The sequence below is a fragment of the Syngnathus acus genome, chromosome 16, assembly GCF_901709675.1.
Source record: "Syngnathus acus chromosome 16, fSynAcu1.2, whole genome shotgun sequence".
Classification (NCBI taxonomy): Eukaryota; Metazoa; Chordata; class Actinopteri; order Syngnathiformes; family Syngnathidae; genus Syngnathus; species Syngnathus acus.
The window spans coordinates 3,623,453-3,650,407 of NC_051101.1; the positions used below are offsets into that span (position 1 = coordinate 3,623,453).

Below are 26,955 nucleotides of genomic sequence, written 5' to 3' on the forward strand. Positions count from 1 at the left end.
AAAATACTTTGACAATTACCTTTAATTTCATCCACATTTGTCCTCTGGACAAAATCTTTTTTTTTTGTAGAGATTGTATTGGACTAAAGTAAAATTATTTAACTGTTGTTTTTTTGGAAATAAAATGTCATAAATTGCAATATGTCTTTTGTTTTTTGTTACATCAAAATCTGAATAAATAACCCCCCCCCCCAATTCGCTAGAACGGAGACTGATCGTGTGAATCCATGGGTGCCATCCCGCAAGTCCACTGTACTTGATTTCAGATCATCTCGATGTCTGTCTGCCTTGGAGTATTTTCCTTGTTGTACTGAGCAATGCGAGCCTCCATTTCTGGTCGGAAATGGCGTATCAGTCCCTGTGGAGGACAACATTTGCAATGAATCCTTTCTTGTTCACTTGACTGTTGTGCTGATGAGCTCACCTGCACGGGCCAAGCCGCTCCGTCCCCGAGGGCGCAGATGGTGTGTCCTTCTATCTGCTTGCTCAGCTCCCAGATCATGTCGATTTCGGAAACCGCCGCCTCTCCTTTCGCAAATCTCCACATCATTGCGTTCATCCAGTCTACCCCTGAAAAGCATTTCACAAAGAGCACTTTCCCAGCCATTTCTTGAACGCGGTACGAGTACCAATTTTTGGATGCTCACCCTCTCGGCAAGGTGTGCATTGACCGCAGCTCTCGTGCTTGTAGAACTCGATCAATCGTGCGATGGCTCGAATCACGTCAGTCCGCAAGGACAAATCAAAAGCTTGACAGTAGTTCGAAAAGATTTTCGTCTTTTTTTTCATCTCTACTATTTACCGACTTATCCATGACGATGATGGCGGCCGTGCCCAGGGCGCTTTCTGCGCGTACCAGGTCGTCAAAATCCATCAAGACTTCCTCGCACACGCGCCGAGGGATGATGGGAGTGGAGGACCCCCCGGGGATCACCCCTAAGAGATTGTCCCAGCCACCCCTTACTCCTCCTGTGACAGCACACACGTCAAATACAAAACACGAACCAGTGGAACGTACGCATACACACCAGCGTGCCGCTCTATCAGCTCTCTCAGTGGAATGGACATCTCCTCCTCCACCGTGCATGGTGTGTTCACGTGACCCGAGATATTGAACAGTTTGGTTCCAGAGTTCCTCTCCCTTCCGAAGCTGGCGAACCACGCTCCGCCCCTACGGCAGATGGCAGGTGCCACGGCAACTGTCTCCACGTTGGAAACAGTCGTTGGGCACCCAAACACTCCTATGTAGAAGACAAACAAAAACATACACCTCAGTCCACTAGGTCAGCTGATGACCCGACTTGGCGGCCATTTGAGCTCACCTATGTCGGCAGGAAAGGGAGGCTTGAGTCTCGGCTTTCCTTGTTTGCCTTCCAGTGACTCGATGAGGGCCGTCTCTTCTCCGCATATGTAAGCGCCGGCCCCCCGCATCACAAACACGTCGAAGTCATACCCTGAACCACACGCGTTCTTCCCGATCAGCCCCGCTTGGTAGGCCTCACCGATGGCCATCTGCGTCAAGATGCCTAGATTCAAAATGTTGTTTTTCTTCCGCAAATGGCCCCAAATGACAGCGTGCATACCTGCACGTTAGACGACTCATTGTAGAACTCTCCTCTGATGTAGATGTACGCAGCACAGGCGCTCATGGCTCTTCCGGCCAGCAGGCAACCCTCCAGCAACTTGTGAGGGTCGTGACGCATGATCTCGCGGTCTTTGCACGTGCCCGGCTCACCCTCGTCAGCGTTCACCACCAAGTACTTAGGCCTACAAGTGTTCAGACATGGATCATCGTCATCACCATTATGCATGCTCAGTGGCGGTTTCTGGCTTACCTGCCATCGCTCGGTTTGTTCATGAAACTCCACTTCATGCCACTGGGGAAGCCCGCCCCTCCTCGGCCCCTCAGGCCGGACGTCTTCACCTCGTTGATGATCCAGTCGGGTCCCTTCAAGAGGATCTCCTTGGTCTTGTACCAGTCCCCTCGCTCCAGGGCCCCCTTAAGCCTGAAGCACCGAGTAGAAGACAAAGAACAAAAGTGACGAGGGCACTCTATGAACATCTTCAAATGGTCAGTGCGTTCACCTCCAGTCATGTCGGCCGTACAAATTAGTGAAGATTCGATCTTCATCGCTCAGAGGACCAAACTTAGTCTTTGCTATCTGCTGCTCACGCGTAGAAAGAAATAGGGAACAAAATTGCATATTTGATTAACTTGTTTTGTTTTAATAAACTACATATTGTTAAAAACAATCACCCGCCATAAAATTAGGTACAACGGCACAATGCAATCAATCTTATTTGAATATCTTTATTGTATCCAATTAATATTTTAATTTAATCATTGCGACTTCTTGTGGTGTGTGATTCTTGGCCACTAGGGGGCAGTATAGTCTTGAAAATAAACCAAGACTCAGAAATACCGAGTGACTCCAACTGGATTATTAGTTGTTTTGTCACAGAGGCTAAATAAATGCAGTACAGTATCTATGTAGAGTAAGTTTATGCATTTGTGGATGAAAATGAGTCTGCAATAAAGATGAAGGAAAACGTGGCGCATACTCAAGTGTGCAAAATGGCAACATGCAATGTCGTCATAAAAACAATCGATTTTGGATCGCGTGTGTCTACCTGAGGCTTAGCGGCAGTACGGTAGGTGGTGTATGGAGGTAGGTGACGCCGCAAGATGATACACAAGCTCCGGCCCGTCAGCATCCTCGAGTCAAACTTGTTCCGTGTGACTGTTTTCCTTTTCACGTTACTTCACCAAACAAGAAAAAACTAGGGGGCAATCAAAAAGTCAGTGGACGAGTGAGTCTCCTGCTTCATTAATGTAATGGGATTAAAGAGGTACGTACGTCACTTCCGGGCTCACACGAGCGTAGACAACGTTAAGTGCATGTCATCAATAAAATAAAGCAATATTTTTTTCTCTTTTTGAAAAAAATGTAAAGTTATCTGTCTTTCCCAGCTGAAAACTCACCGATGAGCACATGTCGCAAATTTTGTTTTATTATTATCATTGAGTTAATCACATCACAGAGACGGCGATAAGAATACAAGATCATGAGCACATTGCTCACAAAAAGTTAGGGATAGTTGGCTTTTGAGTGAAATTTTAGGATGAACTTGTTGCACATCAAATGAGTCCTATGTTCATTTAAATTGTCTCCTTGTTTGGATTGAATTTTCTCTCTGCTTCCCAAGTGCGTGCGCAGTCTCTTTTCTATTTTGCCACAAGATGGCAGCAGTGCACTTAGAACAGACGAGGTTGCACACAATCATGACCTGATGATCCATGAATTGACTGTATTGTGTAGGAATTAACACACTTGGCTAGTAAAGGTTCCAGCGCATTCTTAAATTTTGCGCAAAAGCCAAACATCCCCAACTTTTTGTGTATCTGAAGTGCATTTACACAATAACACCACGTCGCTTCTCTACCGACAGTTGTGGTGCCTTGTCACATTAAAATATCGGGTATAAAAATATCTTTTTGCCATTTATTAATGGCATTTGCGAAAACCATCAAAAAGAGAGAAAAACCGAGTGTAAAACAGAAAACGAAGAAACAAAATGACCTTGAGTCTGTGACACGCAAACACTTCTAACGGTGAGATCAAAATGTCGTATCTCGTTTCTACGTGGCTCCTCAGGCACCTTGAAGCGACGCCTAACATAAGATGTGAGGTGGGAGCGGCCACGGCCCTGCCAGGCAGCGGTCCCCCGCCGGAACCCAAGAGTCAGCGCGCAGGGGGCCGAGCGGCTCAGATGAGTAGCGACGGCGTTGGCTTCTTGCCTGGCCACGCTTCTTTGGCGTACTTCTTTTTGCGCGGTTCGTTGAGGGTCTCTGGGAGGTAGGGCACCGCGACCGGGGTGGGCTTGAGGGTGACGGGGCGCCGGGGAGCCTCGGGGGCCAGGTCCACCTCCGGGGCTGGGTTGGGGAAAGGCAAGGGGAGGCCGCCCTGCATGGAGGCGCCGCCCGGGGCTCCTATAGGTTGGGTCTCGTGGCTGGTGGGGGGCAGGTCGCCGTAGAGACCGCCGCCAAGCGAGTAACTGTGCATGCGTTTGGAGGTGAAGTCGTCCAGCACCAACGCGTTGTGGCCCTCAGAGCGACGTTTCTGCTAGGTGAGCACAACCACGACATTTAAAACGGCAGATTCTCTTTTTTAAACTGTAATGACGGTTCGCTGTACAAGGCATAACAACCGGGCCAGATGAATGATACAACCAATAAAGTTTGTTACCTTGATGGGGACGACGGCCGTCTGCACCATGTTCCTAAAGCGTCCCACCGAGGGGTCGATGTCCTCTGTGAAGCGTTTGTGAACGGAAAACCTCCTTTCAGTTAACTTTTACTTTATTCCAAACACACTCGAGTTTTGTTCTTTTTGTTAATAACTTTAGAGGTGTACCCGGATTGATGATGGAGTCTTCGTCATTGAAGGTGACACGCGAGTTCCTCCTCTTCCTTTTGGGCCTCTGGATGTCAAGGTTGCCTTCCTCGATGGTCAGGGTGGAGATGCGCTTGTTGTGGGCTGTGTTGAACTCAGTCAAGTTCTGGTGGAGAAATGGCAGGCTGGTGAAATACAAGCGGAACCCCAAACATTTCATGACAAATAAACCCACCTCCAGCTCCGTCTCCTCCTCAGGAAGACCGAGAAGCCCTTTGAGCTCATCCTCGTCTCCGATTTTAATTTCGCCCGTGCCTCCCTGGCTTTGCGGCTTCTCTCGGATGGTGTAGGTGCGCGTGGACGCCCCGAAAGACAGAGTGGAGTCGATGGGAACCTGCTGAGGCTTGTGCGGCTCTAGGCGGATGTGCCCAAGGAAAGTACCGTGTGCTGCATTGGGGAGGATTATTTCATTGTGGATTAAAGGAAAGCATGCACACTTTGAACTTCTGTCTACAAACCTAGTCATCTTTTTGGTAAGATGATAACACAAAAGGGCACTTACTGCTGTTGAGGTCGATGAGAAAGAGCCTCTTCAGGTGTTTGTGATAGACCAGGGCGGCATGAACGCGCGAGCACGACTGATGGTCGATAGTGAAGTCGCACCAGTCCGGGTTCCTGCCGAACAAGTAGAACTTCTTTTCGTCTATGATTAGTTTCTGGAAAAGAAAAATAAAACAAGCAAGCCCCATGTCAGTGGGGACATTGTCCTGTCAACAACCTGCAGTCCACCAGGTGTGCCTCTGAGCCATAACTCAACAGTGGCACTCCCCACTGAGAAGCTTAAATATATCAGGGCTTGGTATTGCTCTCGCACCGTTCGGAAGCCGTGCAGCCATGGAGATTGAGGCCAGCGTGCAAAACGGCTGGGACTCACTGGGCTGACGGGCTTGTATCTGGTGCAATTCAATCCAATGCGAAACACAATAACGCTGTGAAAATCAAGGTAACTTTAGAATCGAATCAATACGCCCCCCCCCCCCCCTAAACTAAGCTTCAGGAGCAAGGAAGCAAAACGAAAATGTCCCAGGGAGTAATTACAAGAGTAGTTTCATATTAGTCTTACCTCGATCAGTTTGTCTCCCTTCATCACATCGAGGTGGAGACCGACTGGTGGTTTCCCTCCCCTGAAATTGAGCGCATCTTAAACGAAATATCATCTTTAGAAACGCAAGTGCAATGAAATGAGTTGCGATTAACAATTTTCAAACACTAGACTGCGTTAGACCTCTATCGTGCAGACAACTCATTAAAAACCAAACAATAACAAAGCGATTTCTGTTCATCATTGTGTCAATAAAGTGCCTTTAGTATTAATATAATCATTATTTTCACATGCGATCGACAACGCAAGCTGGTTAGCATCGGCAATGTGCTACCGCTAGCACCTCTGGGAAAATAAAACACAAAATGGCATTCCCTAGACGGGGTTTCTCCAACTTTGTGAACACTTGACGTCTTTTCAGTGCACCGCCGATTGTATCGCGCCCCGACGTAACACGACAAGGTATTGCAATTTCTCACCATGATGGACAATCAAATGGAGGGCCCTCTGTAGTGGTTTTAGTCGCCATCTTGGCCTCATCGTTTCAAAGCCGCGGTGGGTGCTGGGTAATGCAGGAATACGGGGAATCTTGGGAATTGGAGTTCTAAAAACACTGAAAATAAATAAATAAATAAATATATGCAATTATATAAATCATATGTGTACATATAAGTATATATTATATATACTTATATATATATATATGTATTAATAAAACTATTTATTTACTATATTATTATTATATATTATTATTATTTACTATATTAATAAAACGTAAATTCTGCAATATTAGAACTTTTTTATTGGAATAAACAAAAGCAACATTATTCCCGTGAGACTTATTTTCCTTTCATGCAGCGTTCGTAGTGTCCTGTGAGAACAAAAGTTGTCAACCATGACATGTTATCACTCAAATGTCAGTTGAAAACACTCAGGGAGATGGAGAATCTTTCACAACACACTTGCAATAATGTTGAAACATCGTCTTAGCTCCCAACATTGATTTTTCTCTCCTTCTGTTTGTTGTACGTGATTCAATGCAATGCAATGCGGATGAGTGACAGATGGTATCAATCCGCACCAGCTCCCTCAAAGGTTACCAGCAGGTTGAAAAGTCGTAATTGTCTTGTGTTCTGAAGAATGGCACATAAATAACAAATGCTGTGCTCTTCTTTGTGGAGGTTTGTTTGCTGGTCTTGAATCATTGATCTGCAGAAGAAGTGAAGGCTTGTGCTTTTAATCCTACATCGGCAGATAGACAGAATGACGCCTATTTTAGCTTATTTGATTTGATCTTATCTTGGCTGATTGTATTATAGTTCATTGTAATGTAATCCTTGCTTAGTTTAATATCATACCTTAATTGGGCTCTGAATAAAAAGAAAGTCTGTAGACATCCTGAAAATGAGCCCACAATGTCTACTTCAAACCAAAATGACAGACTTCCTTGTTTTCTCTTATAATAAGCATAACTTGAAACTTTTTTGTGGCTCTACTTGCGATAGACAAACCTGTCAAAATGTCATGTTACTAAGTGAAACTGTCATGAGGAGCTGAATTTTCCAATGCAAATTTTAGAAAGTAAGGCCTTCAAGTCTTGTTCGCGTGTCCTCTGCTGTCAATCACAGATGCAGCAGACGCTCAAGTGACAGCTATGGGGAAAGGGGGCGGGCAGATGAAGGAATTATACATGAAGATGTAAAATTCCGAGGAGACGAGGGCTGACATTTGTCATGTGTTGGCGTCTCATGGGGGGGGGGGAAGTGACTTGCAATGATGTTGAGACGTTTTCAAACTCAACTATGAACACAAAGTATATTTGCAGAGCTCAACTCACGATACTAACGCTTATTTTTGATCGCCACAATTGTATCCGTTGTGATCTGTTATGGTTAACCAAAATATTTAAAACAGCTTAAGAGTTGATTTCCTGCCTTCATGAGAATGATGCGGAATGTTTTTTTTACTCAAGCATAGTTTTTCTGATTCCAATTTGTTGTATTAAATATTCAAAGACAAGGTTAGTTAGATTTTATTTATCATTGGCAATCATTTACAAGAACCAAGTAGACGGAATTCCATTGTGGCCATTTTTTTCTTGACAAGGCCACACATACTCTTCCCTGTGTGGCTTCGTATTCACATGCTTGAAAAAAATAACTGTGCGCTTTAACCCTCATTTGAACTCATTCTCTCACAACAGAAATATTGTGAAAAATACAGTAGCGTAGTAGACTTAAGTCTTCATCAAAAAGAGAGAGGTTTATTCCCATAATGTTTAAATGTTTTTGTGAGTCACTAACATTTTGTACAGTTTTGACATAAGTGTAGAAAAAATTATGATTTGAATAAAATGTGTTGACCAAAAAAAAAAAAAAAAAAAAGAGTAAAATCATGTATAGTTTTAACATGAACACATAAATACTGTACATGCTTATATACATACATATGTACATGTATACATTCATATATACATTTATATACAGATCAGCTCATATTCACAGAGTCCAAGCGCGGTCAACAGAGGAGGATCTTGATGAAGGCCTTGCGGAACTCCACGTTGAAGGTGGTGTAGATGACAGGGTTGACGGCACTGTTGAGGTAACCCAGCCACGTGACGGCGCTGTACAACGACGGAGAGATGCAGCAAGTGGCGCAGTGAGCCTTCAGGACATGTGTCAAGAAGAAGGGCAGCCAGCAGATGATGAACACGCCTGCAAGAAAAAAAAGGAGCGACATATGGTTCGATTCTTTTATTTATTTTGAAGCCCAATTAATCTTAAATGTGCGACGGGGCGGCTCACCGAGCACAATGGCAAGCATTTGTGTGGCCTTCCTCTCCTTCTGCTGCGACATCCTGCCTCTGGACCGCTCCTTGGTTACGCGGGCCGCCCAGCCGCCGCCGGTGCCGTGCTCCCGCCAGCCCTCGCGGCCCCTCATGCCGTCCTCTAGCGTGGGGGGGCGGGGCATCAAGGCCGAGCGCGTCACCGTACACGGGAGGGGCGGGGCGGGTTCCACCGAGACGGACAGCGAGATGGTGCCCCGTCCCGGGCGCGACGAGGACGTCTGGCCGGCGGGTGGAGCGGTTGGACTCTGTTCGGGCTGGGGTAGGAAGTGAGCCCGTTCCGGTTCCAGGGGGTGCACCACTGCCTCTTTCACCAGCGTCTACAACAACAAAGTTGAATAAAATAACCTCCCGGAGAACCATTTGAATTAAAAGGGAAAAAAAGAACAAAACAACAAAGCCTTAAAACTCACCACTCGCTTGCGTTGGGGGGCTGCGGTGGAGGGTCTCAGGATCAAAGCGCACAGTTTCACGTCCTCTGGCTGTGTACATTTATTCTGGAATTGAAATCTTTAATAATTTTTCTTTTTTGTCAGTTTCACAATCATTTCTTGTGTGGGAATTTACTTGCAAACAATCCCAAACCATAAAACTGAGCCCCTACCAAAATGTTTTCAGCTTTAAATTGTAGCTCATTCCTTGCACACAGACCGCCCCCCTCAGGACCATTTTTGTAGTTTTTCCCATAAACACAACTAACAAAATGGGCACCAAAACAAAAGTTCCCCGGTGGAGGTAACAGGCATTTTTATGGCTACCTTCCTGTGCCGCTGCGGCTCTTCGGGCCCTCTGTGCCTTCGGGGGGGCGCGGTGCGTCGGCCGCGTCTGCGCAGAACCACGCAGATCTGCGCGTACACCAGCAGGGTGACGATGAAGGGCACGTAGAAAGACGCCACTGACGAGTACACCACAAAGGCCGGGTCGGCGAAGCTACATGTGGTGCCTTCGTGGTCCGCTGGAGGAAAGGACAAAACAAAACAGCCATCTCTTTTCATTCTGATGCTCAAACTCTGCACACAAAATAAAATATTTTGTGGTCCACGTAGTGACCTCATGAAATCTATTTCTGATTGGCGTTAGCACATTGGGCCTGTACATATCAAAGTGTCCTCAAAAGCAAGAGAGTTGATGGTTTTGCACGTTACCGGTGTTGTTGAGTCCAAAAAGCAACGGGCAGGAGATGGCGAAAGAGAGGAACCATACGGCGGCGATCATCAGCGCCACCCTCCTCCTGGAGCTGTAACGCGTGTTGTACAACAAGGGCATGGCCACCGCCGTGTACCTGCAGCACAAGTGTCCTTTTTTAAAATCCCGTAAGGTACGTATCAAAACGTTTTCACCCTGAGTAACTTGTAATAAATTGATTTGATAAAAGGTGTGCTTGGGAGCGGACCTGTCGATGCTGATGGCACACAAATTGAGGATGCTGGCAGTGCACATCATCACGTCGAGAGTCAGCAGGATGTCGCAGTGGATCAGACTGAAGCGCCACTCGCCCACCACCTTCAACCCCCGCCCCCCAAACACATGATTAACCTACCTCCACAAATGCTCTACACTGATGTCCAAGACAAAGTATAATCAATCCATCCGCTGCCGGTACTATTATTATTTATTCATTTGCCCCTCAACAAGAATACTAGTTGATTGTCAGCCTGCCAAGATAATTCGCTTTAATGGAGCTCCAATGACAACGGCCCGTCAAAAATAATTGTTTTCAATGGAAGAACATCCGTCTTTCAATTTTCTTTTCTCATTACATTGTCGTGCGAGCTGGAGCAAAACAATTTGGGCCACAGCCTGTCGCCTGGCCAATTATAGAACACATGAAGACATGCAAACATCAATTTTCTACAGCCGCTGTTGCCACCTTTTACATTTACAGTCTTTCGAAGTAATTTAAAGTCTTAAAGTTTGGCTTTTGTCTGCTTAGCATAATGGACTAGGCCAAGATGAAAACTGTGAGTGAGTCTTAGCCATCCTACCTCCAGGTAGACACCCCAGGGCATGACCAGGGTGGCCAGTAGCAGGTCAGACACAGCCAGTGAAACAATGAGGTAATTGGTGGTAGTCTGCAGTGCTCGTTCCCGCGACACGGCCACGCACACCAGCACGTTGCCGAACACCACGCAGAAGATGAGCAGCACGAGCAGCACGGCGTAGAAGTTGTACGGCGGCGACGAGGGCGAGGACGCCGCCCCACTGCAATTGCCAACCAAGGAGAGCGGGATGTAGGAAGGGGTGGCGGAGTTGAGATGGAGGCTTGACAGCGGTAAGGAAGAGGGAGGCGGTGGGGGAGGAGGAGGAGGAGGGGGGGGAGGAGGCGGAGATGAAGAGTCAGCGTTGTTGTGAGAAGTCATAGTGAGGCTCCTGTGGACATGGTCGCTCTGAAAAGTGGAAACACAAAGAGGAAAAGAAGCAGAGCTATCTTATAGCAATCAATAACATAACTGGCCTGGCACCATACTATCATTCGTGTAGTAGTGAAAGGGAATATTATTATCTTTCCAGAAAACAGCAGGGGCCCCACGCTTGAACCCTGTGGAACACCATACGACAGTGGAGCAGAGCAATCAAGGCCGACACAAAAAGTCCTTCCTGCCAAACAAGCGCTCAAGCAAACGAGTCAGTCAATACAACAATCAACAGCAAGCAGGATGGAATCAAGCTTGAGAGGATAATGCCTTTGTTGTGCTGTGAATAGTCTATTGATGACCTCGCAAAACACTCCCAATCATTTGGCCTTTGTTGTGAGGAAACCGCTTAAGGCAGGAGGAGACCACGTATGATGTTTATATAATACCGACAAGTGTCAGAATCACAGATTGTTATTTTGGGCTCTGGGGGAAATGTCACTTCAAAACTTTAGCCTAATTGACGAATCTGCAAGTCTCATAAATGCATTAACTCATCCAAATCAAAGTCACCAAAGGCTCTGATGCCATCGCATTTCTTTCATTCAGTACTTTAGTCAGAAGGATTTTATGTATAATGAACAGATTGCCTCCACGCAGCAACAGACGATAAAAAGCAGCAACACTAATTGAAAAGCGTCCCCAGAAACACAACAGAAGCAGCAGCAGCAGCAGCCGGTGTGACCCTTTTAAAAGTTTTTTTATTATTATTTGAACAGCAAACTTCGTCCGCCACTGCAAAATTAATCTCCTGTGAAATGATTTCAAGAGGGTAAAAATACAGACTAGTTCACTAATTCACTCTAGGCTTCATCAACTAAATCAACACTCGCATTATGTTAGCATATTTTCCTTAGCAACAGCTAATTTCAGATTAGCTCATTTTATTAGCATATTCATACACGTCTCGTTTGTGTTAACAATTTTCCAGCTACTGAGATTTATTTATTTATTTTACGTGATTAAATGAGAGACATTACACCCCGACTTTGACACAACCTCCTGGAGGGCACCCCGCTGTTTGCATTTCCCCTATTTAATAAATCAGCGTCTAAGAAGTTTGACCATCATTTGTGACCTTGTATTATCATTGATAAAAAAAAAAAAAAGGATGCGAGAGTGTCTCCTCGGGATGCACCCACAGTCCATCTTCAAGCATGGAGTCGGCGAACAAAAAAAGCCAGGAAATTACATTCTTATACATCCATTTTCATTGCATTATGAGCCAGCCATACTTTAAGCGGACGACCTTCATATCCGTAGTAACCAAGTCAACCATCTAATTGCCTATTAGGAATAATGCTGCCATTTCCTTCCATATCTGAACACTTGTGAGGATAACATCAGCCATAACGCGGGCTATCAATACATGATGAATATTAGCGCCGTAAAGCCCCGCAGCAGCTCGTTTATATGCTGCGCAGAGGATTAGCATTATTTTATGATTAATGAAAAAAATACCACCATTGATTTCATAGTCGATGGGTATTATGGCAGCAAATCTAACATTTCATTCATCATTTGATAATTATAGCGCATAATTTACAATCTTTGTTCTGCCACGCTCTGCCCACAAGCAATGATGAAAACGTTCAAAAGTTTCCGAATGATGTCTGTCTATAGTGACTATTTGTGTCGTAATGTTCACTTCAAACCAAAATGGCGAGCTTTCGTGTGCATTTTAGGAATGGCTTTTTGAGACTTTTTACGGGTCTACTTTATAGACATGTAAATCTGGTTTTTGGAACCTGATTTAAAAGAAAAATGGAAAATAATATAATATATTATTACATATCAAATATAAATTAAAGGCCAAATAGACCCTAAAATGGTGGCTATGATTCAAAAAGTGACAAACTTCTTTTCAGGCCCTGCCATTTTATGATTTGTGGAATTTTGCAGCCATTAAAGGTACAAGCACTGTGGGGGTTGAAATCTTTCAGCCTAATCTTTCTCCCATTAAATAGATTTTTTTTTTTTCCCCCCAATAAGCTTGTGGTTCCTTGACTGGCAGCAATTAGCAAAGCTGCACATTGTCACTTGCGGTGTTAATCTGAGAGGAAACAGTCACGGCTTTAAACTCATCAAAGAAGTCAAGTTGGAAACTTTGAAGTCACATTTACACTGTCAAATAAAACGCTCAAATGTTAAGTAACATGCAGACAATAGTATAACAATCCTCAGTGTTGGAGGCCTGGAATGGAGTAGTGGCTTTTCACTTCATGTCAATGGTGAAAGATGATTTGCTCTTGAGACACTTTAGTATCTGAGCCTAATTATCATCTATAACACAGTAAACAGCTCCAAGGTCAGAACTACAAAATGGAACCTTCTGGAGTTTATATTTATGGTTGGCTAAACATGTTGTGACGTTGGTGGGGGAGTGGGATGGGGATTCACTTGCTTGCTTGCTTGTTTGAGTGGATCGGAATCAGTAGGTTATCGGTTTGACCTCCTCCTGCACAGACTGTCATGGCATGTCCTTGAAAGAAGATAGATGAGTTGCAAGAGTTTCGGCAGCCATACATTGTGGCCAATTGTCCTCCTAATAATTTGACCTTGAGTTTTGTTTATTTTTCAACAGCATGAGTCACTCAATGAATATGTATTTGTTCATTCATCCGTTATGTCGAGGACTTATTCAGCATCGCCTTCAAACTCAAGGCTCGGGGGCCCAGATACGGCCCACCACATCATTTTATGTGGCCCGCGAAGACAAATTTTGCATCTACTTTGTGTCACTACTAAAATGACAGATTTTCACTTTTTAAGAATAGAGAAATTGCTAGCAATTTTTATTTCCATTCATCTTTTTAAACTATTTGAACAGTTTTTACTAGTCTGATTTCAAAACTTGGTATTCATCTATTTGTTGTGTAGCCTATACTGTATGTATATAGAAGACTGACAGTCATAATGGCCCTCCGAGGGAAACTACATTGCGGCCCTCGACAAAAGCGAGTTTGACACCCCTGCATTAGAGGGTCACCAGTGAGCTGGAGTTATCTCAGCTGAATTTGGGAGAAAGAAAGGCTGCATATTTAAGAAAACTACTACATATACATTAATTACATAAATATATTAAACAAATGAAAAGGCGAGTAAAATGTCTACTTTTAAAACAATAAATAAAACGTCCCAGCTTCCAGTATTTTCCTTCTTTAACAACTTGATTATAATAGTTTTAATAAGAGTAAAATTTTAAATTTACATTAATATAACGCCTTCTATTATTTTTTTTGTAGAGAAACATTTAAATAAAAGCTGTCAAATCAACAAATTGGAAATGGAGTTCCACCGTGGTAAATTCAAAATATTAAGTATAAATGTAAAAATCTAATTATATACTGTATTTCAAAACTAACTGTCGATTTCGTCCCAGTAACAAATTTGCATGTGTTAATAATAATAATAAAGAATAATTTCAGAACAGATTGACCTACCGGTTCCGGGCTTCAGGTCCGGTCCTCTATCAGCATTCCGAGCAAGGTGGCGTCAAGAGACTCGTAGGTTTCCGAGCTCAAAAGCTCCAGCACGCACAGGAGTCTTCTCGCAGAGCTTCCACGCCTGTGCCAAACGCGTCTCTGCTCTCCAACTGGTGTGCACGCGCAGCTTGTTGACGTGAAGGCAGTCTAGCTGACACCTCATTGGCTGAGGACATCCAAAGCACACCTGAGGGATTGTGAATGACTTGACTGACAGGTGACTCAGCCAATCGAGAGCAAGCTGATCAAAACACCTTACTAGTTGTTTTTTTTTGGTCTGCATGTTAAAACGTGGCTTGTGCCAAGATTGTCAAACACCAATACAGATATAACATGCAAATTGTTTTTTGCATTTATGCAAATTGAATAAGTAGTAGTTCCTAAACAATTATGCAAACATTTAAACGTAATACAGTTTAGAAATTAGTAAAAAATAAAAAAATAAAATTCTCAATGCTACTTCTTAATGGGGCATTGATTGGTGCTTCCTGTCGCGTTGTGTTTAAGTCCCATTGGGCCAGGTTTAAAAAATAATGAGATTACAAATTTCATGTTTCCAGCTGACCGTGTCTGCTCTTCCTGGAAGCTTCTTGCAAATCCCCTGCAAACAAGTGGAATAGACCTACACAAGCCCCTGGAGAGTTCATTAAACAGCGGGGAAGAGAACTGTAAACAAAGAAAAGGGAAATAATCCGCACGAAAACAGACAACACAAAAAAATTCTGCATAAATTGAAAACAAATACAACAAACTCAAACTTTCACATTAAAGCAAACATAAACATGGACAAAGCCTAAAAGGCATATGACCTCCCAAACTAAACACTAATTCCTACAAAAATATTCTCAAAAATACCTACATAAAAGGAAAAACTCCCACAAAAAAAATCCAAGCACAAATGCACAAAAATGAAAAATTGACACACCAACCTTTACCTGAAAATCGACATGGTTTATTTTGCCAAATTGTTTAGACACGCGAGATGGCTTCATTCATGTTGAGCTTGACTCGTCTCTTGCGAGCAATAACAAAAAAAAGTATTACAAAAGCCACTTTTATCACATTTTAAACTATCATCTCGTATAAAAGTGGAGGGAAAAAATGCTGATTTACTGGGGACCTTGCACCTGACTTTAAGGAAGCCTCATAAAAAAAGTCTTATCAGTGCCGCTGATAATCGCAGCACAGCAGCCGGGACGAATTCTGCACAGGTATTGTCGGAGACAGCCAAATTAAGTATACTTCCCCTCCCACCAAAAAAACACAAATAAAAAAAGTTTATGCTGGCTGACCTTTACACTAAAATGTCATCAGGCAGCATGAATCATCTAAAAGTAACAAAACCAACTTCATGAAAACATCAAAAAGAGATGAACAAAAAACAAAACGATGTCTTCCTTTATCATGGCACCACAGTGTACGGCTGGTAGGGCAGCAGCTTCTGACGCTGGTTGATGGCATAGATCCAAGCTGGCTTGACGAAGTTCAGGTTGCCGTTGTCCATCAGCGCCTAGAAATTGTCCCCAGTGAAAATGAGTTCATTCAGAGAAACCTTCCATGGCCTATTAGCCATCCGGACAAAAGTATTGGGACACGCCTCGTCAACACAACATTGTTGACGACATTGACTAAACTCACGTCCTCAAAAGAGTCGTCCCATCCTTCGCCGGTCACCACAAAGTGCACCGTGTCCGACATGTAGTCCTCCAGAACGCTGTGAGGGAGAACATCAACAAGTCTTCATTCAGTTCCGTAATATCAGTGAAAAGAGGTCAAGTAAACAAAAAGTCGTGTGTTTTCTCGGGAGGCAAACGAGGTCATGAATTCTACCATGGCGACCGCGATGAAACTTTAGCTTTTGACCGCTAAACTAAATCCAATTGGCTGTAAATCCAGGGAATGAACATTATGAGTTACCCATTAAAGGCGGTGATGTAGCGCGTCAGTAGTCGTCTCTCATTATTGGGAAACTTCCCATAGAGGAAAAAGTGCTTCCCGTTCAGGTAGTCTGCAAGACAGAAAGAACCTCAGTGGGAGGACAAACGCCGCGACAGATGGAATCCCAACGGTTGCGGACTTGCACAAAGGACGCGGAGACCAACCAGGAAGCTCCGGGATGGGGTGATCCTGCTCCTGCTCTGCATCCGTGTTCTCATCCGTGGAGCCGGCGTAGGGATCCTCTTCCTGTTTGACCGCTTTTGTCGTCTTCTGTCTGTTCTCGCTCTCCACCCTGACACGACAAAACCAAAAAAGCCATCAGTGTTTAGCTTGTCTTCTATTTATTTACTAAACAGCAAGTCATTTTTTGTTCATTTTGTTTGGAGACTTGCCAGTGAAATGTCTCGTGTGTATTTACCTCTCAAGTTCGTCCTCTGTATCAGCTGCAGAGTCCTCGTGAGCACCTGTGAAACCAAATGTGCATTTGTCAATCCATCGTCACACAGGCCAACAAGGTGATTTAATGTGCTTTACGTGTCTAAAAGTACAATAAGTATTTAAAAACAAAAGAACAGAAGACATGCGGAAAAAAGTACAGAAACACAGAACGACATCCTAAAATTACAAAACCACAACATTTAGTATTTTCTTCTTTCTACACCATGCAAGCGGGGTCGAGTCTTAAACGCAATCAACGCTCTCGTGTCGGAGAATTAATGGCGTGTTGTAGAGTTGGGGTCCAAGCGGAGGAAAAACAAAATATAAACAGAGCAACGGCACAAAGGCTGAAGGTGACAAAGCTCGTGGAGGGCTAATTAAAATGCCGCGCCTCTCGTAGGCGTTTTTATTGCACTTCTTCGGCCACTTCACTTATGGCCTGGCATTAACATAGAAATGAGAATCATGCCCAAGTCCTGTCACGGCCATCGGGCCCCCGCCACCACACTCAAAACGGCGTCCATTTTTTTTGTGTCCTTCAGAGTGTTTCAGAAAAGTGACAACAACACAGACCTACCAAGTGTCAATCATTGTTCTGACACATTAAATCAATTTGGCACATCGCAGATAATTCTTAAAAAATAAAGAAAATGGCAGGACGGGTTACTTCAGCCTCTCAGCTGAAGTTTAGTGAAATGAAATTATACATAGTAAACTACCTAAACAAAAATAATTACATTACATTGCATAATTTTGTCTTTCGAAAGTATGCTAGCTTAATACTAACGCAAGGTGTAACTAGCATCTACAATATGTCACTGTAGTTATAAACTTTAAACCAATGACATCAGAAGATAAACGGTATAAAAACACATTTGAACTGCAGATACAAGAAAATGGGTATAAATAATAAATAAAAAAACACATTCAATTGTGACCAACCTGGTTCGTCGTCCACATCAGTGGAGCCGGCATACTCATCAACGTACGTCGTCTCTGCCTCCATTTTGGGAGTCGCTGGTCTCGACTGCTTCTGCGGCGTCTGTAAAACCAAGAACAGGTCTGACAAAGAGGCCACCAACAAACATCCCACAGTTGCAAGAGTACCTTTGCGCTGGCTTCCTCCTCGCTCTGGTCGTCAATTTCCATTTCGCTCTCTGAGCTTGATTCTGCGTCATCCATCAAATAACTGCCAGGCACACACAGTGTCAGCAAGACGAAAAGCCTGAGCGATACTTGTCACTCACCATTAGGTACGTTTGGTTTTTCTGTTCTATGTGAAGGTCAGTCGAAGGTCGTCATTGTTTTTCTTAAATTGTACATATCCCTCTGAAGTAGTTTTGCTTTTTTCCAATTTATTGCTTCAAAGATCATTTCAAAGCCACTTTATAAATGCAAGACCTCTCGCTCAATGAATACATCTTTATTTGTATAGCGCTTTCGCAAAGTCTTTTGCCGTAACAAAGCGCTTTACAAAAACATAAAACAGCAATACAAAAACCTTGAAAAATGTTGCAGAGTGTTATGTGTGTCTTTATAGCAAAACAAATGAATAATTAAATCATTGAAGTGGCAAGTCCGTTCATATGTTTACAGTGAAGGTTAAACTCTTAATTCCTAATATTTACTGTCTTTCGAAAGTTAAAAAAAAAAAAATCTAGCTAAGCTCTTATTATAATGGTACCTTAGACGCAACTCAAACTCCATTAGTGGAATTGTGAAGAATGTGTTCGGCCATATAAAAGCTGCAAGGGGCTTTTAGACATGCTTCCTCTTGGCGGGTGACGCAGATGAAAAAAAACGAGTAAAATGGACTCCTGGCTTATGATGAGATTGATTTGCTCACAGACAATCATGTTAGGATGTCCGCTGCAGCGTCTAAGAGCACCTGGCCCAAATCGACTGATTTGTTAGCAACATGAATTGGGAATTTTACAAGCTCGTAATGAAAAGATTTCAAGCTAGCACGCGCGGGTGCGCCGTACACGAGCCGAAGTGACATTTTGGCTCGGAACTAATTAGAAAATGTGATAGTGTAATAATTTCCAATCACATCTTTGTTGTTTTGTGACGCGAGTCAGAAAGCGGAAAATTGGAGATTGAAGAAAGGCCGCGCCAGGCTAATACTTTCACTTTTAAACTACATTTGATGCGAAAATGGCATTTCTGTTCTGCTGCTCAATGCAACACATGTCAAAAAGGACGATAATTCAAATTAAATCCTGTCCCAGGTTCACTAAAGGCCAAGTATTTTTCTAAAAGAGACTAATTAATGTCTTTATTTTTCTAAGAATTAGGGGACTTTTTATTCCTCATGTATTTTTTAAATTAATGGGAATATCTTTAGAGATGTCACATAACGGCGTATGTGCAACCGCATAATTAGCGGTAACTTGCATGGTGACGTCGCCGCGGACACTTGGGCAGGTATTCAAGTGTTTGTGCTCCGGGCACTCGACGCCATCAAAGTAAGTGCTGTCTTTAATTAAGCATAGCAGATGCGGCCCAGTAAAAAAAAAAGATTATCAAAGCACAAGCGCTGCACAATGGCAAGTGGGGTGAATGGGTTAGCTGCGTAACGGCAAGGCATCTCTGGGAAAGACGTTGGGATTCTACAAGATGAGCCCTCGCAGCTTACTTTGGTATCAAAAGTGTCACATGGCCTGTCAGGACACCCGTGCATGAGACCGCATTGCCGAGCGAGGGTCCATTGTGATCAAACAGGTGAAAAATTGTTCACTATCACGAAGATGAAGCGGCACAGAACAATGCTGTCGTATGAAAGCGATCATCCATTTTCAAAATGATTAATGGCTCCGCTCCAGTCCATCGTGTGCTCGGTATTTGTAAGAATGGGTTCAATTGCACGCTCAGCAAAATATATTTTTTATTATTTTTTTTTTAAAGTATTTTAGACGGCTGGACAGAATTGGCATCAACATTTGTCTTTTATTCACGTGTCTCTTGGTCTATCATATTTATTCAATTAATTCAAATTAGGGCCTGACCGACTGATTGGCAGAATAAAATTCTGATCGACTGGCCGATTGATTTCAAAAACACAATGTATAAAACAACCCCGATGAGAATTCTGTGTTGCGTTCAGTGTTTGACGCCGCGCGCGCGCGCTCTCCCCTGTTCCCCTCTTGCTCACCTCTTGGAGGAGAGTTTCTCTTTCCTTTTATGGCAGTCCATTACCCATTCCTTGCGCACGATCATGCCGCCCGCTGACTTCACCTGGCTGTACTTGGGGGTGTTAGCGAAGGCACAGCTGGACATTAATGAGAGCAGAGAGACGCACACACACAGACACAGGAAGAGACGGGATTAGCTGCACAGGGAGTGCAAGCAAGACCCCTTTTCTGTTCTTCGCGTCTCATTTAAAATCAAGACTGACGGCGTGACGCTTCGAGAGCGGGAGTCCAATACAAGACAACATTAATTTGGCTGTATGGCTCTAGAAGTTCTTTGTTTTGTTTAAACACCCAAAACCTCTACTCCGTATTCTGTATTCAATTTAAACACAGTAGAGATTTAAATCGAGCTGGGAAGAGTTGCGTGGCGGATGCAGCTCAACATCCCAACTCACGTGACTCACATGAGGTGCGTGGAGTCGGGCGTCCAGTCGGGCCGGTACTTGGCTCCCATGTCCAGGGCCTTCTCTCTCAGCTCGCCTCTGAAGGGGTTTTGGAAGCCGCTGAGTACAAACACCACGCCCTCCATGATGCGCTTGAAGGGCACTTGCTCGGGACTCTTCACGCCTTTGGACGGCTCCTCTTTGGCTTTGGGCAAACTCTCACACTTCTTTTCGGCAGACGCCTTTGCTGTTTATATATAATTGTATTTATATATAAATTATTGAATCAATAAGATATGGTGGTAAGGTAGTATGGTAGGCGTCACACCTTTGGAAGCGCCTGGGCTTGGCGTGGTCGTTTTGACTTTGGGAGTTGCGGGTTTGAATTCCGGCGAGCTTCCCGGGGTGCTTTTCTTGGCGGGAGGAGGGCCGGGAGCCGAGTGACGCTCTTTGCTGAACTCAAACTTTTTCTTTGCGGGTGCCTAGATAGGTCGGTGGATATCAAAAAAGTAAATATTGATAGGTGGTTGCTGATGATCCAAGCGCATCGCCTGAATGAACAGCAAAAAGAAGCCATAAGGTTCTAAGCAGGCTGTGATTATACGCCGTGCTAACGTCAAGGACGGCAAAGCGCCTTTTGTCCTCATTCATCGTCTGACCAAGGGACAATCGAGTTCATCAGCGAGCGTCAGCTGAAAATGCTCGCTCAAGATTCCAGGCGCCGAAGCAGGAACCTTCCCAAATGTGAGGGAAAGAAAAATTGGCTTTTCCCTTATTTTTTATATTCGTGTTTATCTTTGTTGTGTTGAATTCTATTAACCAACAAAGAAAATCTTTGTGCACTTAAGACTTTCCTATTATCGAGCGCTTGAAGACTCGAGTGGTTGCCAGGCAACTGCTCATTGAAAATTGACATTGCCTTGGAAAACCTCCAGAAAATGGGAATTGTATTTAAGGTGGGACATTCTGAAGAAGTTTGTGATGACTGCTAGGTGTCCTCAGGTGAAGGATAATGCCCAGTACCTGCGGCGAGGTGGAAGGTGACGGCGAGAGGCTTGCTGAGGCGGAGGGGCCAGCAGCTTGCAAGGCAGCGGCGGCGTAGCTCAACTTGTTACTCTGCGGCGACGCTACAAAAGAAAAAAAAAAAAAAGAGCATCAGATGAGCACAAAACATCTTGTTCAGGTCTTTTAATTCTGCTCCCCTAGAAATAGATTTCATTCGAAGCTCAAAAGCGTCATCTTGAGCGAGTAAATGTATTTGCCTTTGGGGGAAGTATTGGACTTGGCGCTGAAGAAAAGACTGCCAGGCTGAATGCCGGAGCCTGAGGCGGGATCGTCTTCTTTCATCCGGAACTGACCCAGCTTGGTCAATTTCTGCTCAGGCAGAAAGAACGGGAAAAGGGAATATTTTATTAAAAAAAAAAAAAAAAAGGTTTTAAGAGAGTAAATAAATAACAGAATATGTGTGTGTTACCGGGGATGTAACTGGAGGGTCGTTTTTGTCCGGGGGAGAATGAAACTTGATGAAGGCCAGGCCATACGCTATGTTCTGAAAAGAGTCGCACACGTGTTTGGAATTGTAAAAAAATTCAGTTTTACAAGCAGTTCATATTTGGCGGTAATCAAGTAATTTCTTTCAACCCTACTTAAGTGCACAGTGTCAGTAAATTAGTGCGTTTACCAGTATGCTCACTCCCTGTTCAATAAGAGCCTTACTTTACTATAAGGTTGGCTGCAGACAATTTTCACCCGGTCCCACTTCTCCTGCGCCGTGCTCTTCTGCAGCTGTCCGGGTCCGAAGAAGCGCACCCTGTTCATGTTGGTGCCGTTGCGGCTTTCCGTGGGCGACATGAAGGACGATGTGACCAGCAGCACCTGAAAAGCCAAACAGGTTTAAGTTAGGAATATAATAAAAGTTCATTAGGGAAGGGGGAGAAGCGGGTAAGATGGATACCTCGTAGTCCTGATCTCTGACAGATGATGAGTTCCCCACCAGTACCTCCACGAATGCAGAGCCTTCATTTCCAATGTCAATGCTGTGTACCTGCTCCTCCTTTTCAAACTAGAAATGCCAGAAAGAGGAAATTGTTGACAAACGTCAGGGAATCTTTAGTTTTGGAATAAAAAGGAAATTGTTTAAACAAATATGTATACAAATGCAAATAAGTGAATCCCCGGTTGCCGACTGTATATGCTCTGTACGTCTCATTCTTAGCAGGAAGTGACGAAGCTCGTGACGTCACGAGGTGCCTGGACAAAACTGTCACCTGCAGAATGACTGACGTCTGCTTCTCTCCAGCTCGGGCAGCTTTCCACTTTCTGTACGTGTCCGAACTCAGCAGGTTGTCCGCTTTGTGAGTCTGTTGTTTGCCACAAGGAGGACGAAAGATCATGTTTGCAAATAACTTTACACCAGTTAAAGTGAAGCTTCTTACAACGCAATGGAGACATTTTACTTACATTGTCCTCTGTGCTGCACGATACGACGTGCTGGAGTTTGATTTCGGGCATAGTGGACACTTTTAAATTTAATAAACGCCTTTAGGGTGGGTATACGATAATCGTAACTTAATAGACATACATTCGGGAGAGAAAATGAGTACTTTCACCACGAGAAACGCGTCCGATTGCCCCTGCTAGCGAGCGAGCAAACAATAGGGGGTAAACTTTTCCCCCCCGTCAACCCCCCTAAAAAGTCCCAGAATTCAAATGTATTGCTCAGTAACGATTCACTTTCATACTTGCATACGATCAACAAGAGATGCAATTACATTACAAAAAATGGCACACTGGAAAATTTCCCACCGAAATCCTGGGTGTTATTGTGGCGCTATTCCGGGATGTCCAGCCAATCACAAGGCGCGTCTTTTTTCTTCTTGTCATTTGATTATGTGTCAGAATTTCATTACTGCCACTAACTGGTCAAATAGCACATTGCAAGTGCAAATATTTGATTCCCAAATGTTAACTCACTTTCGTTGTATTTGTAGTTAGGTTTATTTGATTTTCTTTGTTTTCTGCGAATTATTTTTCTCTTTTCTTTCCTTCTCAATTTAAAAAAAGTATTAGTCTTTTATTTTCTTTATTAATATTTTTTGCTTATTTTATTTAAGGTTACTTTCTTTGTTGAATTTATTCTCATCATTTTAATGTATTTTTTGTTTTGTTTTGAGAAAACTTACATTTGCTCATATTTTATCTGTTTATTTTAATTCAATTTAATTATTTCAATTAGATTCACGTTGTAATTTCATTTAAATTTCAAGACTCATTCCATTCATGACCCCAACTATTTATAAGTATCTTTTATTAATCGTATTTTTAGGTCACATTTTAACAATACCGAACACGCCGCCGGGTCGATGTGATTTATGATCACAATGAGGTTTCAAGGGCTGGATTCTAGCAGAGAAAGTACATAGTCATTGTGATATGCTTTGTCACAAATTGAATTATTTTTTTATGGCTTCCTTTTTACTGAGGACCATAAAACGTCTTCATAAGAATCCATTTGTGCGCACCTGAGCGGCCCAGATCTGTTATATAAATAAAACAGTTACGCAGGTCGTCATTGCTCAGTGAGTTTTTTTTTTGTTTTTTTAGAGGACCTCCAGGTAGATGGCTGATTCCGCATCAGCTGCAATGGCGCCTTGCACCTCTCTGACGGTGACTTGTGTGTCCACACCTCCGCGCGGACCTCCTCGCCTTCTCTCGCCGCCCCTTCTGCCCATCGGACGTACCTCACAATTTGAAGAAGGCCATCACAAATGTGGAACGAGGAACTCGTTAGAGTTTAACAAATAGTCGCGTAGAGTTGCGTCATCATCGGTCTAACCGTTAGATTGATGATGACTCAACTCTACTCGACAATTTGTAGAGCACGATAAAAACAACAACCGTGGCTTTAACAAAGTGCTGCAAATCAATGGTACAAATATTAATGCATATGTACTTATATTAGGGAAGTTCATTTTTGAGTAACCAGTGATTCTGAGTAACGTTCTGGAGTGTTGCTGGCATACTTGCTTGTTGCGCACAAAACGCGGCGTGCAGTTCTGGTAGAGCAGCTGGTAGCTTCCGTTGGTGTACACGTGGCTCACCTCCGAGCAGTTGATGTAGACCGGCATGCGGGCCTGGTACAGCCCAGCACCTGATGGACGTCCGCTCAGCATGTGTCTGACAGGACAGAAAGACTAAGTCGCAAGTTGCGCTCCAAAACGAGAGAGCGATCATATTATTGACTCACTTGACGGACTTCTTGCGATGGCAGTAGCAGAAAACAAGCACACCCAAGGAGATACCGAAGAGGATGACGGCGGCGGGGGGAACCAAAAACGACATCAATCGCCAAGACCCTGCAGTTTCATTTTTCAGTTGTAAATTCAGTACATAAAATAACCTAGTTTAGATTTTTTTTCATGGATGACATTTAGCAGTCTATTCTTCTCTGGTGCCGTCTCTACAATCTGACATGTACTCGAACTCACCGACTCCTGCTTGGTGCTGCAACAGCGTGACCGAGTCGTTCCCAAGGGCGTTGTGGGCCAAGCAGGTGACCGTCTGCAGCCCCCCGTCCACGCGGCCCCTCAGAGTGGCCGTGAGGGCGTCGGCCGAGAGTGAAGCGTTGTAGCCGCGCGGCGGTGTGCTGTTGTTGACGCTCCAGCTGATGGCGGGCCGTGGGTTGGACTGGGCCAAGCAGACGCAGCGCAGCATCCCATCTGCCACCATGCAAGTTGACGAGAGGCGCTGGATCACAGGCTTATCTGGAGGAGAGAAGACTTTAAGTCAATTTTATTTATAAAAAAAAAATCTGAGGTTATTTTGTGGTTTATTTAAAGCCTTCGTTGTTGGATTATGATTTTTTGACATGCATTGTAAAACATTCAATATATTAGGAAGTTGGATTTTGCCTCAAAAGTAAAATTACATTGAACGTTGAGGACGGTGGCCCGCGACTGGGCGCGTCCCACCAGGTTCTCGGCCACGCAGCGGACCGCTGTGTCCCGTGTCACGTTGTATAAACGGATGGTGTGCATGCGTTGGCCCAAGTGGAACGTGCGGCCGCGGTGAACGTAAGACCAGTGGTACTCGGACACCGGTGGGTCGGCTTTGCATGAGCAGGCCAGCAGGACGCTGCCCCCCTCCTGCACTGTCAAGGTCTGCACTTGAACTGTCACATCTTTGGGTGGGACTGCAGGGTGGAGAAATGGCATTTGTTAAAAAATATAACAGGATGTTATCATCAATTTTATACCCAATGACATGTAACTGAGCACTCCAAATTGCCCATAAGTGTGAGTTTGTTGTTTGTCTCTGTGTGCCCTGCGATTGGCTGGCAACCAGTTCAGGGTGTCCCCCGCCTACTGCTGGGATAGGCTCCAGCGACCCCCGTGGGGACAAGCGGTACAGAAAATGGATGGATGAATGGATGACATATAACTTGTTGCTAGGCAGAATTTGTAGGGCACAATTACTCCAGACCCAATACTCAATGAATATTTATAATCAATATTACAAATGATCACAACATGCCCGTATCTTCGATTTTTATGTGATAGGTGCTCACATGTCACATGCAGATCCTTGAAGGCAGTCACCATATTGGCTCTCGGGTAGCTGAGCTCACACCGAAGGCTCACCTTCACCCAGCTCAACACTTTGAAGGTGAGCGAGGTCTGCAGCACCGGCAGTTGGTTTTGGGCTTCAAGGATCCGTATCTCCTGCTCCCCCACCGGCTGCACTCCTCGCTCCCATTTCCAATGAAGGGTCGGTGGTTCGGAGTGGCACTGGTAGCTGACGCTGCAATTGAAGGTGACCACCTGCCCGTCTGCGGCTGAGGACACGCCGCTAATAACAGGAGCCTCGGGGGTGTCTGCCGGGTGAGAAGACATCTGCCATCTTGATGCTAATATGACATGTATGACGGGCCGCCTTAGAAATCCCGACTAAACAGGTTATGTCCCACTCACCCACAACGTCCAAACCGAAAGACTTGGCCTTCCCCCAAGCAGAGTCTCCAGTCCTCTTCAGAGACACCTCGTACGTCCTGGCATCTTCCGCGCTGACCTTGTTCATCCTCAATGAGCAGTCACCGTCCTTCACCGGACCCGATAAGGACATACGGCCCCGGAAGACGTCGCTGACCTCCTCCATGTCTCCGCTGTTGAAGGCCACGCGGGATTGGCGGAACAAAAAGAACCGGGTGTGACCTCGCAGGCGCACCCGCACGTCCACCTCGGCGCGTTTTTCTGCTGAGGGTGTGAAGGAGCAGGGGATGATCACGCACGACCCCGCCACAGCGAGTACTCGGGCGGGAATGGAGGGCTCCAGAGGGGAGGCCTGCACCCCTGCAAACAAGGCTGCTGATACACAGGATAGAAAATAAGGATTACATACTCATCCAGATTTAATTCAACTGTGCATCTATACAGAATACATATATCGATTCAGATTAATTGACATTGTCATAAATTTTTTTACTTGGCCTTCTATTTTTAGAAGGAGGAAGAAAAGGGCAACTATCTCGCCCTTTTTTTTCCCATTATGTGAATACAATATCCCGCAAGTTGTACAACTGTTGGATAAATGGACAAATATCCAGGAAATGATAAGATTGTTATAAATGCAGATTTGTACTCACCAAAGAGCAGAGGCCACATGAGTGCCACGACGCCGTCCGCATCCATATGACTTCGCTGTCAACACTGAACAAGAAGAGAAAGAGGAAGCGGATTTAGGATGAAGGACCCCGGACATGATTTC

General features: G+C 44.4%; 5 protein-coding genes and 1 non-coding gene across 8 annotated transcripts; all 6 read right to left on the bottom strand.

Moving 5' to 3' along the window:
- Positions 1-4: 4 nt before the first annotated feature.
- On the bottom strand, positions 5-2,857 carry LOC119135753 (NADH dehydrogenase [ubiquinone] flavoprotein 1, mitochondrial-like). Its single transcript, XM_037273603.1, has 10 exons — positions 2,632-2,857; positions 2,086-2,165; positions 1,836-2,006; positions 1,584-1,767; positions 1,323-1,512; positions 1,029-1,241; positions 803-969; positions 648-729; positions 425-570; positions 5-358 (listed from the first exon to the last, which is right to left on the bottom strand). The coding sequence occupies exons 1-10, from the start codon at positions 2,713-2,715 to the stop codon at positions 263-265; spliced, it is 1,413 nt and encodes a 470-aa protein (XP_037129498.1). The 5' UTR covers positions 2,716-2,857; the 3' UTR covers positions 5-262.
- A 139-nt stretch (positions 2,858-2,996) lies between these two features.
- Positions 2,997-6,062, bottom strand: LOC119135754 (nuclear inhibitor of protein phosphatase 1-like). Of its 2 annotated transcripts, none has more exons than XM_037273605.1 (7): positions 5,976-6,062; positions 5,518-5,578; positions 4,957-5,110; positions 4,630-4,841; positions 4,416-4,560; positions 4,248-4,312; positions 2,997-4,121 (listed from the first exon to the last, which is right to left on the bottom strand). In XM_037273605.1, the coding sequence occupies exons 1-7, from the start codon at positions 6,023-6,025 to the stop codon at positions 3,768-3,770; spliced, it is 1,041 nt and encodes a 346-aa protein (XP_037129500.1). In that variant the 5' UTR covers positions 6,026-6,062; the 3' UTR covers positions 2,997-3,767. The 2 variants fall into 2 exon arrangements, with proteins under 2 accessions (XP_037129500.1, XP_037129499.1); XM_037273604.1 differs by having other exon boundaries at positions 2,997-4,124.
- Positions 5,185-5,356, bottom strand: LOC119136535. Its single transcript, XR_005100772.1, has one exon.
- Positions 6,063-7,610: 1,548 nt separating the features above from the next.
- drd2l (dopamine receptor D2 like) lies at positions 7,611-14,485 on the bottom strand. The gene is made up of 8 exons (XM_037273084.1): positions 14,199-14,485; positions 10,327-10,728; positions 9,735-9,844; positions 9,487-9,623; positions 9,100-9,296; positions 8,755-8,838; positions 8,301-8,661; positions 7,611-8,210 (listed from the first exon to the last, which is right to left on the bottom strand). The coding sequence occupies exons 2-8, from the start codon at positions 10,699-10,701 to the stop codon at positions 8,014-8,016; spliced, it is 1,461 nt and encodes a 486-aa protein (XP_037128979.1). The 5' UTR covers positions 10,702-10,728; positions 14,199-14,485; the 3' UTR covers positions 7,611-8,013.
- A 685-nt stretch (positions 14,486-15,170) lies between these two features.
- Positions 15,171-23,045, bottom strand: xrcc1 (X-ray repair complementing defective repair in Chinese hamster cells 1). The gene is made up of 17 exons (XM_037273081.1): positions 22,654-23,045; positions 22,461-22,553; positions 22,148-22,255; positions 21,910-22,068; positions 21,668-21,742; positions 21,456-21,567; positions 21,217-21,320; positions 20,522-20,675; positions 20,215-20,440; positions 19,771-19,887; positions 17,724-17,805; positions 17,559-17,658; positions 16,597-16,642; positions 16,343-16,470; positions 16,158-16,248; positions 15,879-15,954; positions 15,171-15,750 (listed from the first exon to the last, which is right to left on the bottom strand). Exons 1-17 carry the CDS (start codon positions 22,702-22,704, stop codon positions 15,643-15,645), a joined length of 1,830 nt encoding a protein of 609 aa, XP_037128976.1. The 5' UTR covers positions 22,705-23,045; the 3' UTR covers positions 15,171-15,642.
- Positions 23,046-23,761: 716 nt separating this feature from the next.
- LOC119135481 (myelin-associated glycoprotein) lies at positions 23,762-26,948 on the bottom strand. 2 transcript variants are annotated; one of them, XM_037273083.1, is made up of 8 exons: positions 26,834-26,948; positions 26,163-26,552; positions 25,760-26,065; positions 25,121-25,384; positions 24,681-24,956; positions 24,440-24,548; positions 24,216-24,369; positions 23,762-23,933 (listed from the first exon to the last, which is right to left on the bottom strand). In XM_037273083.1, exons 1-8 carry the CDS (start codon positions 26,877-26,879, stop codon positions 23,793-23,795), a joined length of 1,686 nt encoding a protein of 561 aa, XP_037128978.1. In that variant the 5' UTR covers positions 26,880-26,948; the 3' UTR covers positions 23,762-23,792. The 2 variants fall into 2 exon arrangements, with proteins under 2 accessions (XP_037128978.1, XP_037128977.1); XM_037273082.1 differs by having other exon boundaries at positions 26,163-26,555; positions 26,834-26,926.
- Between the last annotated feature and the right edge of the window lie 7 nt (positions 26,949-26,955).